Source organism: Lagenorhynchus albirostris, chromosome 1 (assembly GCF_949774975.1).
Source record: "Lagenorhynchus albirostris chromosome 1, mLagAlb1.1, whole genome shotgun sequence".
Classification (NCBI taxonomy): domain Eukaryota; kingdom Metazoa; phylum Chordata; class Mammalia; order Artiodactyla; family Delphinidae; genus Lagenorhynchus; species Lagenorhynchus albirostris.
The window spans coordinates 165,115,388-165,129,453 of NC_083095.1; the positions used below are offsets into that span (position 1 = coordinate 165,115,388).

Below are 14,066 nucleotides of genomic sequence, written 5' to 3' on the forward strand. Positions count from 1 at the left end.
ATCCCAACGCAAAAAGCAAAGGAAAATCATCAGCCTCTGGTGCCCAGTGCCAGGTTTGTGTCAAGGTGAGGCCATCACTATAGTGCAGAGGATTCACCTGCACAGGGTGAGGGTGGGGAGGCAGGGTCTAAAGGCAGGACACAGCCAAAATGACACTTCATAGTTCCTTGAACTGTGCAGGTTTTCACCCTGCACAAAGCAAATACTGGGGCACAAATGTCATCAGCAGATTCATTCTCTCATCTCACACTCACTCCATGGGAAACGGGCATAAGCAGAATTTCCAGCACTATCTAAATAGTGCTTCCCGTGTCAAGTACAGACAGTTGAATTCACATATAAATGTTTGTGTCATGTAACTCCACTGTAACAATAATAATCACGAATCTGCAAGTGTGTACTGTGTGCAAAGTATGACGCTTGTTCTCTACATATTTATATCTTGCTTAATCTTTCTTGGTACTATTCCCGTTCTACAGATGACGCTCAGAGAGGTTAAGAAACTTGCTTGGGGCTGCACAGCTCATCTGTGCTCAGAACTTGAATCTACATGGCTACGGTTTGAACTACCCAAACCCATTTAAAGGAAAATAATCCCAACAATACCTGCCATGGTTGCCTCTGATTCATCTGTCCCTCCTGGAGAGTTTGGGATGGAAGCATCAGTTGGGGACGTGGGTGTTTCGGCTGTTTGGGTCTCTTCTCCTGAGTGCTCGGGGCTTGAGGACTCCATTTCTAGATGCGCCTCTGCAGGGCTCTGGGTCTGCTGAGTCCACTTGGATTCCAGGATGGTGGTGCTGACGACAACATCCAACCCCGAGGTGTGACCAGACAGGTCTCTGCTGATTTCAGTCCTGTCTCCAGAAGCCATGGGAGTGGCCGAAGGTGAGCCTGATGCCTCTGTGCCCACATCATAGGTGGTGGTTGACTCTCCGCTCACTTCCGGGGCAGCCGAGCCCTCCCTGGGGCCTTCCTGAAAGGCTGAGGTGCTACCTGTCACTCCCAGGCCTGAGGCTCCCTCCAGATCAGCTTCATGGAAGGTGGAGGTGGTTCCACTCAGATCAGGGGACCTGGAAGTGCCTCCGCTGGCCTCGGGGACAGCAGATGCTCCCACCTCAGCCTCAGGATAGGCAGACGTCTCGCTGCTAGATTCTGGGACTGATGATGCTTCTACCCCAGACCCGGGGAACCTTGGTGTATCCCCAGATGCAGAGGTTTCTCCACTGGACTCAAAACGCTGGGGGGTGTATGTTACAGGGGGTCTTTGGCCCAGTTCCTGGGAAACAGTAGGCTCAGTAACACCCTCCACGAACTCAGAAATGATTAAAGTAACTTCTGGAAGTCCTGAGGCCTCCCCACTGGTGCTCGTGGGTGCAGAGGATTCTCCGCTTACATCAGTGGTGCCAGAAAAGTCCCCACTAAAATATGGAGTACTTGATGGCTCTCCACTGGGCTCTACCAGTCCAGACTGAAGTCCACTTAGGTCCAAAAGTCCTGAATGGTCTCCAGACATGTCTGGTGCTCCAGACGGGGCACCACTAAGTTCCAAAATGCCCGAAGGCCCTTCTCCTGCTTCTTGGGCTGTGGGAACCTGGGTTACAGATTCCACCAAAGTTCTGTCTACAAGAGAGACAGTGGAGAAACCAGATGGAAGTCCACGGCCGTCATATGCTCCGGAGGGCTGGCTGCTCCCACTCTCAGCTCCAGAGGACTCTCCACTGACCTCAGCTACTCTGCTTGGCAGGCCACTGAATTCTGGAGGCTGGGGTGTAAACCCACTGGAGTCAATTACTCCAGAAGAGAGTCCACTGACATCCACTATCCCAGATGTGCCTGAGAGATCTGCCTCTCCTGAAGGGAGGCCACTGAGTTCCACGGACCCTAAACCTTCTTCTTCTTTAAATGTAGTTGGGGTCACTTCAACCAAACTGGTGTCCACGAATGTAATGCCAGAAGATTCACCACTGCCACTCACGGCACTGGAAACCAGGTCAGGGATTCCGGATGTTGTCCCACTGAACCCTGGTAACCCTGATGGCTGCCCACTGAGATCAGGGATCCCGGACGTTTCTCCACTCATGTCGGTTATGCCAAATGGTGGACCAATGCCAGAAAGAACTCCAGAAGCTTCTCCACTGATTTCTGGTTGTCCGGAGGACAGTCCACTAAGCTCAGTCACACCAGATGTTTCCCCAGAAAACCCTGATGGCTGCCCACTGACCTCAAAAAGTCCAGATGTTCCCCCACTAATGTTAGGAAACCCTGATGGCTGTCCACTGACACCAAAGAGTCCAGATGTTTCCCCACTGATGTCAGGAGTCCCAGATGCCTGGCCACTGAGTTCAGCTCCTGAAGAGAGTCTGCTTGCTCCTCCACTAATGTCCAACTCACTGAAGGGCAGCCCAGATGTTTCTCCAGCACCACTGATGCCAATGGTTCCCCTTCCTTCTAGTTCACCTGCAGTGGTGGCTGTGACCACTTCCACCAATGTAGTATCCACTAGGGAGACAGTTGGGAACCCAGATGGAAGTCCACTGAAGTCAGGAAGGCCAGAAGATGGGCCACTTCCAAGGTCCACCCCAGAATACTCACCACTAAATCCAGAGGGAAGGCCACCTGCTTCTGGAGCTTGCCCACTTCCTAGAGTTCCAGAAGGTATTCTGCCAAGGTCCAAGACTCCAGAAGCTGACCCAATCAAGTCTTCTTTTCCAGAAGTCAACCCACTAAGATCCTCAGCTCCAGAAGCAGAGATCTCCAGACTTTCCCTTCCAGAAGGAAGTCCACTAAGGTCCCCTACTCCAGAAGCAGAGGTCTCTAGATGATCCTCACCTACAGAAGGAAGTCCACTGAGGTCCTCTACTCCAGAGACAGAGGTCTCTAGACCCTCTCCTCCAGAAGGAAGTCCACTAAGGTCCTCTACTCCAGAGGCAGAGGCTTCTGGACCTTCTCCAGAAGGAAGTCTGCTGAGATCCTCTATTCCAGAGGCAGAGGTTTCTGGACCTTCTCCAGAAGGAAGTCCACTGAGGTCCTCTACTCCAGAGACAGAGGTCTCTAGGTCCTCTCTTCCAGAAGGAAGTCCACTAAGGTCCCCTACTCCAGAAGCAGAGGTCTCTAGATGATCCTCACCTACAGAAGGAAGTCCACTGAGGTCCCCTACTCCAGAGACAGAGCCCTCTGGGACCTCACCTCCAGAGGGCAACCTGTCAACTTCAGGAGTGCTGGTCCACGTAATTCTATCTTCATCTCCTGAAGCCAGTCCACTTTCCACAGGCAGGCCTGAGCCCACTGTAGAGGTGAGCCCACTGAAGTCAAGGTCTTCAGAGGGCAGTCCACTTGCAATATCCCCTGAAGGCTGCCCACTGGAGTCTAGGTGTCCTGAAATTTCGCCACTGCCTGTGAAGTCACCACTGACTTCAGGCACCCCAGATACCTCCCCAGAGCCTGGCAGCTCAGTCCTGCTGGGCACTGGGGCTGAAAGTGTGGATGGCTCCTCTGAGGGGAACAGCTCCTCTGAGGGGAACGGTTTCTCTGAGGGGAACGGTTTCTCTGAGGGGAACGGTTTCTCTGAGGGGAACGGTTCCTCTGAGGGGAATGGCTCCTCGGAGGGGAATGGTTCTTCTGAGGGCAACGGCTTTTCTGAGGGCAATGGCTCCTCCGAGGCTGAGGGCACTTCCGTTGCAGAAGGGCCTTCTGTGCTCTCCTCTGTTGCTGTGCTAGTGGGAAGCCATGTAGGAGGGACCCCTGGAGGAAAGGAAGAAGAAAGATGAGGTGTGGATTTAGTAACTCTGCCCCATTTTAAGCTCATGCAGAGAAGCTGAACTCCATTCCTTCCACAGTAAAACTTTTCTCTCAAGAGCTCAGAGATGTGTCCAGACATTTTCTAATGGAACCTCGCACAGCCTCTTGGGAAGGATGGGGACCAGAAACTCCCCGCCACCCTCAGGCTACGCTCTGTGAGACCCTAGGGGGCGCCATTCACACTAGTTACAGAATGTGGGGGACTGGCTGCCACTGAAGACAGTCAAGGTCACCTTTCAAGTACTTCCACATTATTACCTCATTTATCTAAAACCATGATTTTTAAAGTGTGGTCTCCAGACCATCAGCACCAACCTTCACCTGGGAACTTGGCAGAAAAGCAAATTCTCAGATCCTACCCCAGCCCCATTGACTTAGGAATTCTGGGGCGGGACATGGCACTATGTGTTTTTTTTTTTTTTTTTTTTTTTTTTTTGCGGTACACGGGCCTCTCACTGTTGTGGCCCGTCCCGTCGCGGAGCACAGGCTCCGGACGCGCAGGCTCAGCGGCCATGGCTCACAGGCCCAGCCGCTCCGCGGCATGTGGGATCTTCCAGGACCGGGGCGCGAACCCGTGTCCCCTGCTGTGGCAGGCAGACTCTCAACCACTGCACCACCACGGAAGCCCATACTATGTGTTTTAATAAGCTCTCCCTACCATGCTGATACTCCTTGAAAGTGGGAATTGTTCATCCGGACCCATCCCTCCGAGGCTGAGAGGGCCAGGTGATGTTTGCAAAAATACGTGAACTTTTTCAATTCTGAGAGCCCTATTACAGAGGACTTGGAAAATATAGAAAAAAAAGAAAAGAACAGAAAAGAAAACCCCACCATCCTAAATAATCATGGTTACATTATTTTCTTTCTGTCTTGTTTCCTTTGGCATTTAAAAATAACTAGCTGGGATTATACCTTGCATGTATTTTTGGGCTAATTTCCCAGGCACAGAACATGAGCACAGAGGGTACTGGGTCCCAGTGGGCAGGTTTACAGCCTACTCTCACTTAAAGGAGAATCCTGGCCGGGGGGAGTGGGGAGTTCAATATAGCAGTGGTGACATGTAAGACGATTTTAAATGGATATATACACACAGACACACAGACACAGACACACACACACACATACATGTATTGGGTTGGCCAAAAGTTTGTTTGGGTTTTTCGGTAAGAGGCTATGGAAAAACCCGAATGAACTTTTTGGCCAACCCTATATATATATATATATATATATATATATATATATATATATATATACACACACCACATATCAGAAAATAGACACTTACAGATATGATATAACGTTTCTCTTTGAAATACATCTACATTTCTTTTCAAAAGGAGGTCAATTTAAAGAAAAAGATACAGAGTTAATAGCAGTAGAGATGGTTCCCTGGTAAGGCTCAAATCAGCGAGGTGGTGGGGAACTGAAGAAATATTGGAAAACATTTCTATGGGGCCACTGGAGTCCCCTCCCATGGATAACTCCCATTAGTGGCTGCCCGAGTCCTGTGCCAAGCCACACACTCATGCCAAAGAGGCCTTGGTTATTCTTGTCCTTGTGAAGGTCAGGGAAAGGGCCTCAAGCAGGTATGGCTCCTGGGTGAGGTCTTGGGGTTAGAATCCCACCTGCTCCACTGATGCACCTTTACCTTCTGGTTTTGCATTTCCAGCACCCAGAGGAGCACTTGGTGTGGCCAAATTGCTTGGGAACTGTGCACTGAATGACTGGATAAATTAGTGGGAAGCTTTGATATATTCCTTTCTTCAAATGCATGTACCCCTGGGCGAGCTGACTCTAAAAGGTGCACACAGGTTACTGTGCATTGCTCTAATTCAGCCTTACCCAAAGTGGGCCATGTTAAAAATGCTCCATGAAGGGGCTTCCCTGGTGGCACAGTGATTAAGAATCTACCTGCCAATGTAGGGGACACGGGTTCGAGTCCTGGTCCGGGCAGATCCCACACGCTGCATAGCAACTAAGCCTGTGCACCACAACTACTGAGCCTGCGCTCTAGAGCCCAGGAGCCACAACTACTGAAGCCCGTGCACCTAGAGCCTGTGCTCTGCAACAAGAGAAGCCACTGCAATGAGAAGCCCTGACAAGACCACACACTGCAACAAAGAGCAGCCCCCATTCGCCACAACTAGAGAAAGGCCACGTGCAGCAACGAAGACCCAACGCAGCCTAAATAAATAAATAAATAAATTAATTAATTAAAAAAAATGAAAATGCTCCATGATAAAAAAGACCCTCTGATCAGATTCATTTGGCACACACTGAATACATTGCCCCCCTCTGCCTTACAGTGCATATTAGCATATCCAAGGCTCTGAGAAGGTCTGCAGTGGGGGAAATCTGTATCTTCCTGTAAGCCAGGATTTCCCAAACCTTATGGCTAGAAAACACTTTTTCCAATAGGGTTTGGGGGTCTTCCAATTTCATCCCATCAAATCCCATCTGATTTAATCATAACAGATGTTGCTCAGCAAGTTCTGACTGGGGACGCCTGGCCCAGAAGAGGGACACGGAAGGAGAAGTGGGGCAAGGAGACAGGTCACAGTCAGACTGCCCACAGCCACCCCCTCCCAGGCCCTTTCCCCTCTACTGGAGCTCCCCCTGCAAGAGAGTTTTTAAGAGGTTAGAGAGTAGGGGTGTAAATGCAGGAGCACAGAGTGAGAGCCCTCTGATTGACACAGTGCTGGGCATTTGGGGGTGTGTAGCTGGAAGACAGTGCGGAGAGAGAGAGAGACAAAGAGAGAGACAGAGAGAGAGGGAAAGAGGTGTGTTTTATGAACAAAGCTGCCCTTTCTCTCCCTTGGGGTTTGTCCTAGAGGCCCGCTGAGGTGGCGGAAGTTGCCCACAGCGGCACACTTAGCTAGTGTAAGGGCTGGGGAAACAGAGCACACGTCCCAGGGGGAGACCACCCTGCCCTCCTCCCACCGGGGCACACCCTAGGCTGCCAGGCGTGTGACGCATCGGGACGTGGCCCGGAGCCCGAGCCACACAGACCTGGCAGTGGGGAAGTGCCCGCTGGCGTGTAGGCGGGCTCCCATTCCGTCTGGTTTTCTGGCTCAGTGGTGAAGTCTGGGATTGCAGTCGTCTCCTCCCCAACAGGAACAGCAGCCACGCTGGGCCCCACTTCAGTAGTGATCCAGGCTTCCACCTCAGGGCGCTCTGTGGGTGTCCTACCCTCCTCTTCTCCTGGAGACGGCGCCGCTGGGATGCCTAAAGGGCACGTGGGTGGTGAGGGTTCCTTCTTACCAGTGACCCAATCCAGGCTGGCCCTTCTTGAGGGCAACTAGGGGATCCTGAGGTGGGCCAGGCCAGTGCACAAACCTTACTGGTCCTTGGCCTCCCACCACCCCACCCAGTCCAGTAGGATGGCTCTTGTCCTCAATTAATAAGAGCCGTTTGCATCAGTTATATCGATATGCATACACCATCGGCACTTTATTTCAGAGAGGTCTGGGGCACCTCTTCTACAGAATCTATTATACCTGCCAGGCGTTGTTTAAAGGTGTTATGCATATAAAATCATTTTATCTCACAATGGCCATGTGAAACAGATACTATTATCTCATTTACAGATAGGGAAACTAAGGCACAGAGGTAAGTGACTTGTCCAGTGTCAGTGGCTTCTAAGTGATAGATCTAGTCTTTGGACCCAAGTATCCGGTGCCAGACTCTCTGCTCTCAAGTACTGCAATGATGCTGCTTTTCTTGGGGACAGAAATTATATTCCAAGTGTGTCTGGATCAAAATCAGGAGAGTGCTATTTAAAATGCATGAAGCCATCCTGGCACTGATGGCTGAAAGCAGGATTCATTGACGGGGTAATTGTTCTGGTTTAGCGGGCTCGATTGGGAAGGAAGCCAAACTTCTTGGCAGTTATATAAGAGGCTGAGTTTACAGAGGGTTGGGCATGGATGGTGGAGATGCATGGGAGGAATTTACTGGGAGGCTAACTGGCTTGGCTTCTAATTCCCAGAGCAGGGAGAAGGGTACTGGGGCAAGAGCCTCATCAAATCCTCTGGGAGGGGACTGGCTTTCTTAGGCTGGCAGAGTGGGATTGAACTTTCTTTGAATTAGGTTTTAATAGGGGACCTGAAAGTCTGGGAAACTTTGGGGTTCTCAGGGTTTTTTTTTAAATTAACTTTATTTTGAAATAATTACAGATTCATGGGCAGTTACAACGATACTGAGTTTTGATGTATAATATGTAAAATATGGCACAAGCCATTACCACAATCTACATTCTAGGCAGTGCATCTAGACCCATGGACCTTGTGAGAACTCATCCAATCAGAACCCAGCAAGGCCTTGGCCATGCCCTGGCCATGCCCACTGAGTTGTTTGATGACATCACTCTCAGAACTCTGGTAACATGGCATCGAGTAGCCAGCATGGGTCAATTTAAAATGTGAATTTTTGGTGCTTGGTGAAGAATAATAATTTGGCTAAACTCATCACAGAAATATTTAGAAGGTGAAAATTTGACAAAGGTGTACAAATTAAAACAGTATATGAATATATATGTGTGTGTGTTATTTACTTATAATAATAAAGGTAACATTTATTGAGCACTTACTATGTCCTAGGCGCTATGCCAAGCATACTGTGTGCACTACCCTTGTTAATCCTTCCAGCAACTCTTCGAGGTAGAAACTATTGTATCACTATTTTATAGATGAAGCAGAGGAACAGAGAGGTTAAGTGACTTGCACAAGGTCACATAGCTACTAAGCAGCAGAGCCATGATTAAAATTCGGGTCTGCCTGATCTTAGAGCCCAAGTTCTTACTCATTTCTCTCTATGTGTCTCTGGGAGCATTTTAGAAGGACGTGCTTGCCTTGGGGTCAAAGTCTAGGGTCATGCTAGCTCCAGAGCTGCCCCTGCCCAGAAAAACTGCCTTTTTCCTCTTTGCTGTGGTGGATGGACAGAGGTCAGGGGGGATGAGCCGGGGGAGTCACCACCCCAGACAGAAGGGGTGCCAGAGGAGAGGTGAAGGCACATACCTCGGAAGCAGAAGGCGTGGTGCCGGGACAGCGGGTCCAGGAGGCCTGTCTGGTTGGGGTAGAGATAGACGGTTCTCACACCTGGCTTGTCCCCACCGCAGGCAGGCCTTGGGGTGACGATGGGGTAGCGGAGGCTGCCGTCAGATAGCCAGCCAGCGTAGCACTTGTCCAGGCCCTGGCTCCAGGCAGCATAGAGCTGGCCCGTGGTGGCCAGTGTGGCGTTTTGGGTTTCACAGAACTCCTGTGCTTCCTGGAAGGTGAACTGCTCCGGGCGTGTGGCGAAGAACACCTCCCCTGGGGGCAGAGGCAGATGGCAGGTGTGACCCTCCACCCTCACAGCCAGAGCAGCCTCTGCTCACCCAGGGTCAGGGCAGCTGAAGTAAGATGAGTTGGTTTCTCACCATGGGAAGAACCTTCCCGCCTTTCTGGATTCTCCAGTCACACTTAGATACCCCCTTCTCTGGCTAAGAGAAGAACTCCCTTGGGCACCCCGTGCTCCCCCTAACCACAGCACTTAGTCACTGAGCACTGAATGCTGTGGACCTGCCAACCCACCCGCCCCACTGTCATCCCCACCCTGTGAGCTCATCGAGGGCAGGAGGTGGGGCCTGTAGCCGCTGTTAGGGGTTGGGGTCCCAATACCCAGAACAATACCCGGGTCTCTGTCTGATTTTGGGAAGGAAGTTCACATTTACTGAAAACCTGCTTATACCAGGCACTTTTCATACACGTCTTATTTAATACTCAAAAAAGTCTCTGACATAAGCATAAATCAACCACATTTTATAGATGAGGAAACTGAGGCCTAGGAGGTTAAGTAACTTGTCCAGTTCCCAAAACAAGTGAGTGGCAATGTTGAGATCTTTCCTGAATACGAGCATTTCCAAAATTGGGTTCACTGGAACGGTAATTTGGTGATTTTAATTGAAATGAAAAGAAATGAAATAAGACCAAACAAAGGGTCTGTGTTTTTTGTTTTTTTGTGGTACACGGGCTCAGCGTCCATGGCTCACAGGCCCAGCTGTTGCGCAGCATGTGGGATCCTCCTGGACCGGGGCACGAACCCGTGTCCCCTGCATCGGCAAGCGGACTCTCAACCACTGTGCCACCAGGGAAGCCCCAAGGGTCTGTGTTTAACTAAGCTTGGGGGATGCTTGGTTAAGCAGAGTTAAAGAGATATTTTTTACTGCAAGACTTGTCAGAGCCTTTGATTTGTTCATAGGCGTTGGGATTCTCCATGAGGCAGAAGGTGTATGTAATACTTTTTGGTATAAGTAAATTAATTCATTTATCCTTAGAACTTATTGCTTTTTCAAGAAACCAACGCTCCCCCGCAATGCTGGGGAATCCACATGAACCATCTGGGAGGGAGAGGAGGGGCCTGACCTGAGAGACCGGCTGGGAAGCCCTTCTTTCTTAAACAGGATCCTTCCCCGCTCTCCGCCCAGGTGGGAATGGGATTAGGTGGATAGTAATTCCCTCTTCTCTGTGTCACCCCATCAGCCCCCTCCCTGTCTAGAGACCAAAATGTGAGAACGTGGTCTGTACCATCGAGTCTGTCCACGTAGCAGTAGACATCGTAGGTTTCTGATGGTGGTCGCACACCATAGGTCCGGACCCCCGGGCTGCTGTCCTTGTCACCCACACATGGGGTCCGTGGGCTCACAATGGGGTATCTGCAGAGGAGGATGGGAAGGGCGGATGAAGGTCTGCTCCGGGGCCTGGGGATGCAGGGCCTCAGAGTGTGGATGGCAGGTCACTTGGGGACTTGGGCAGGGTGTGTCTTCTGCTGTCCAGTGGGATTCAAACCAGGAAGGAACTTCTCAGTCGGCACATTCCCTGTGTGGCTGGGGGAAGGGTCTGGGGGCCGCTGGGGATTCCTGGCTTCAGAAGAAAGCCCACGGCATGGAAGGGCCAAGCTGGGGAAGACTGCAGGGCTTGACAAGGAGCTCTCTCTATGTCTCTTGAGGTGAACTGGCCAAGGAGTTAATGCCACCTGAGGCCCATCCCCACTGTCTCAGAATATGCCTTGATTCTGAGGGAGAAGTTAAGGGATTAGCCAGAAACCACTAATTAATGGGCATGCAGTGTGGTGGGTGCCCGCTCTGGCTCCCCAAGCCTGACCTCTCATGGTTGGGTTTGGGTTAAGAGGGGAACCCAGCTAGTCTGTCACCTGACGGTCTGGTCCTGCAGCCAGCCAGCGTCACACTGCTCGTAGCCTGCTTCATAGGCGGCCTGGAGCTGTTCGGGCGAGGCGATGACGGCCCCGGTGCGCAGGCAGGCCTGCTGGGCCTCCTCAAAGGTCAGCGAGTAGCGGGAGGAGCCCGGGCGGTAGTGGAACACAACTCCTGGGTGGGGAGGAGAGGGAGAGAAGGAGAAACAGGTCAGGCTCAAGGCATGGACCAGGTGCCACAATGCCAGTGACCATGGTGCCTGGTTCTCAAGGCTCTGCAGGTATGGAGGGAGCCCTGGCTCCTTGAGGAATGACCTCCCTTCATCCCCTCCTTCCTTTCCTACTCCCGATCTGATTCCTAGTCAAGCTAGTCCTCTCTGCTTGTTCAAACCACTCCTGAAAGCCACCTCCTTGAGAGAGCCTTCTAGGACTCTTCTGCCGTAAGTCTTCCCAACCCTCCTTTCTGGACTCCCTACTCCTAGGCTGCTCATTTTTCCTATTACTCTTGAAAACAAATGCATTTTCTCTTATTGTGGAAAGAATAAACAATCATTACAGAGCATTTGGAAAATACAGAGAAGGATAAGGAAGAAATCAAACAACCACTGCATTTCTTCCACTTGGCCCAGGGTCCAGGGTTCAGGGGATGGGTGGTCCTCCTGAAAGTGGCCGCAAGAGTTTGTGTGGGTGCACCGGGTGTATTTCTGGTGAGTGAGCTCATAGCTTTTGCCAGATTCCCAAAGGGTCTGGGCTCCACACAGCTTATCCTGGAGCCCTTACTTACTCTGCCTCCCCCATTGCATTCAGCTGGACACACATTTGCTTTTGACACTCCCCTGGGTGACTGGCCAGTTTATGTCACAGCTGTGGATCCCCAATCTGAGTCTGCCCCTGTTCTTGTCCTGTTCTGGGTTAGCTGTTCATGTGTCCATTGGCACCTTCCCATGTGGTGGCCACGTGGAGACAGTGAGGGTCTCTCCAGCCCTGGGCCAACCCTGGGACTCAGCTACGGTTGGTGTTACTCCAAAACTTCTAAACAATTCTTCCTTCTCAACATACTGTATTAATCTGGGCAATTCAGGCTGAAATCTCACTTGGTGGTATCGTGGGTGTGATGGTGGATGGCAGTGTCCATTTGCCCCTCCTCCAGGAGGGGACACCACCAAGGTCCTTAAGGAGGCCACCCCACTATGTTCTTCCTGATCTCGGACTTGAGTCTGGGGACCAGCTGGGCTTTATGTGATGTGACATTCCAATAATCCAGACACTTATTAAGCACCTGAAACACCATCATCCCAGAACTGGGGTGGCAAACGTTTTCTGGAAAGGGCCAGACAGAACACGTTTTAGGCTTCGTGGGCTAAATGGTTTCTGCACAACTATTTAATCCTACCATGATAGCCCTAAATGGCCACAGACAACATGTTACCAAATGGGTGTGGTTTTTTTTCCAATCAAACTTTATTTGTAGACATTAAAGTTTGAATTTTATATAATTTTCATTATATGTCACAAAATATTCTTTTTCTTTTGACTTTCCCCCTCAAGTATTTAAAAAGGTTCTTAACTCTTAGTTCATGGGCCATATAAAAACAGAGGATGGGCTGGATTTGGTCCACGGGCCAGTTTGCTGACCCCTGTCCTGGAGGGTCAGTGCTGTGACAGGCCCAGGGGTCACCCTGTGCAGCCGACCTCAAGCGGTTCTATTCTATGGAAGTGACTGATGGGGCTAGGAGGGCCCCTGGGAAAAAGAGCCCCCATTCTCCATCACACTTCACCTCTACCTGTTGATATATACCACCTATGACTTCATTGGAAGGAAATGCTTTGTGGCAAAAGAGCCATAGACACACAAAAGAGCGTGGGTATCACTGGTCTGGCCCATCCCCCTTGTTTCACAAATGAGGAGAGTCAAGTCTGAGAGGAGGGAGGCTTGTCCCACGTCCCAGGTTAAGCTAAAGGTATAGAAGACCCCCAGGCCAAGCTCTTTCCACCTACCCTCGATGCAGCCCCCCTGAGGGGTGGGCACTTACCCCCTGGCAGTCGTGGCTGCCCAGGGACCTCGGTTGCACCTGGGGCTGCGGTCACGTGCACAACGAGGTCCTCGCTGGTGAAGGCTGTCGGAGCACCCAGGCCAGGTGTGGACTCCTCGGGAAAGGCCCAGGGCCGGGTAGCCTCTCCAGTCCTGTTCTCGGCCTCAGAGAAGGCGGTGGCCCCTACTTCGGGGGCAAAAGTGAAGGGCTCCTCGGGCTCCAGGGCGGTAGGGGTGATGTCAAAGACGGGTTTCACTGTGAGGATCACGCTGCCTCGGGCTTCACCCTCGGTGATGTTTCGTGGCAAAGGCAGCTCCACATCAGGCCAGGTCACCGTCTGGATGGTGATGTCCTCCTCACCACCCACCCCGAAGAAATCTTCTGGGATGTCCACAAAGTCTTCACCTGGGGCCGGGGGTTAAAGACAGGCATTAGTGCTCAGCCTGGGGCTGGCTTGGAGGAGGTGAGCAACGGATTGCCTCCTCCTCTGCTAAGGAAGGAAAGCACCTACTGTGTGCCTGGTACCTGGCTAGGCCCATTGCAGTGGTCTTCAACGATTTGAGTATTTATTATAGGGGTGCCCACGATTTCCAGACTGTAAGAGAATGCAGTCACCAGAGCACAAGACTGACCAATCAGCTCACTGCTTGTAAAGCCATCTTGTTCCAACATCCCTTCCTGATTAATGCCAGCCAGTTGTCTCCTTACCTATCTTGTGAGTACCTGTTGACCATCTGATGTTATAACTAGCCAACCGGACAATGTAAATCCGCTACAAAGAGAAATGGAAAAATCTTCCCAAGGATGCAGGGGCTCATGAAGTTGATGAAGGTGCCATGAGAGAACTGCCTGCCTCAGTCATGAACAAACGGGGGTCTGGCAGAAACAAGCCATTTAGTAATTAACAAAGAGAGCAACCATGAGGAGGCTAGAACTTCAAACAGGGTGGTAGGAATATTGAAAGGTTAAGAGAAGTTTTGCGGGAAATTCTAATTATTTTTGCACAAGTAACCCTCTTCATGTAAGATCAGGCTATGGAAGTTAAAC

The 14,066-nt window shown here is 51.0% G+C and overlaps 1 protein-coding gene across 1 annotated transcript in view; it reads right to left on the reverse strand.

The window, feature by feature from the left end:
• Positions 1 to 14,066, reverse strand: part of ACAN (aggrecan) — a 63,355-nt gene that overhangs the window by 14,296 nt on the left and 34,993 nt on the right. Inside the window, exons 7-12 of the mRNA XM_060159235.1 lie at positions 13,020 to 13,424; positions 10,987 to 11,161; positions 10,362 to 10,489; positions 8,814 to 9,107; positions 6,808 to 7,023; positions 607 to 3,741 (exon numbers count right to left, since the gene is read on the reverse strand). Of these exons, the coding sequence (XP_060015218.1) occupies positions 607 to 3,741; positions 6,808 to 7,023; positions 8,814 to 9,107; positions 10,362 to 10,489; positions 10,987 to 11,161; positions 13,020 to 13,424 (4,353 nt within the window). The remainder of the gene's footprint in view (positions 1 to 606; positions 3,742 to 6,807; positions 7,024 to 8,813; positions 9,108 to 10,361; positions 10,490 to 10,986; positions 11,162 to 13,019; positions 13,425 to 14,066) is intronic.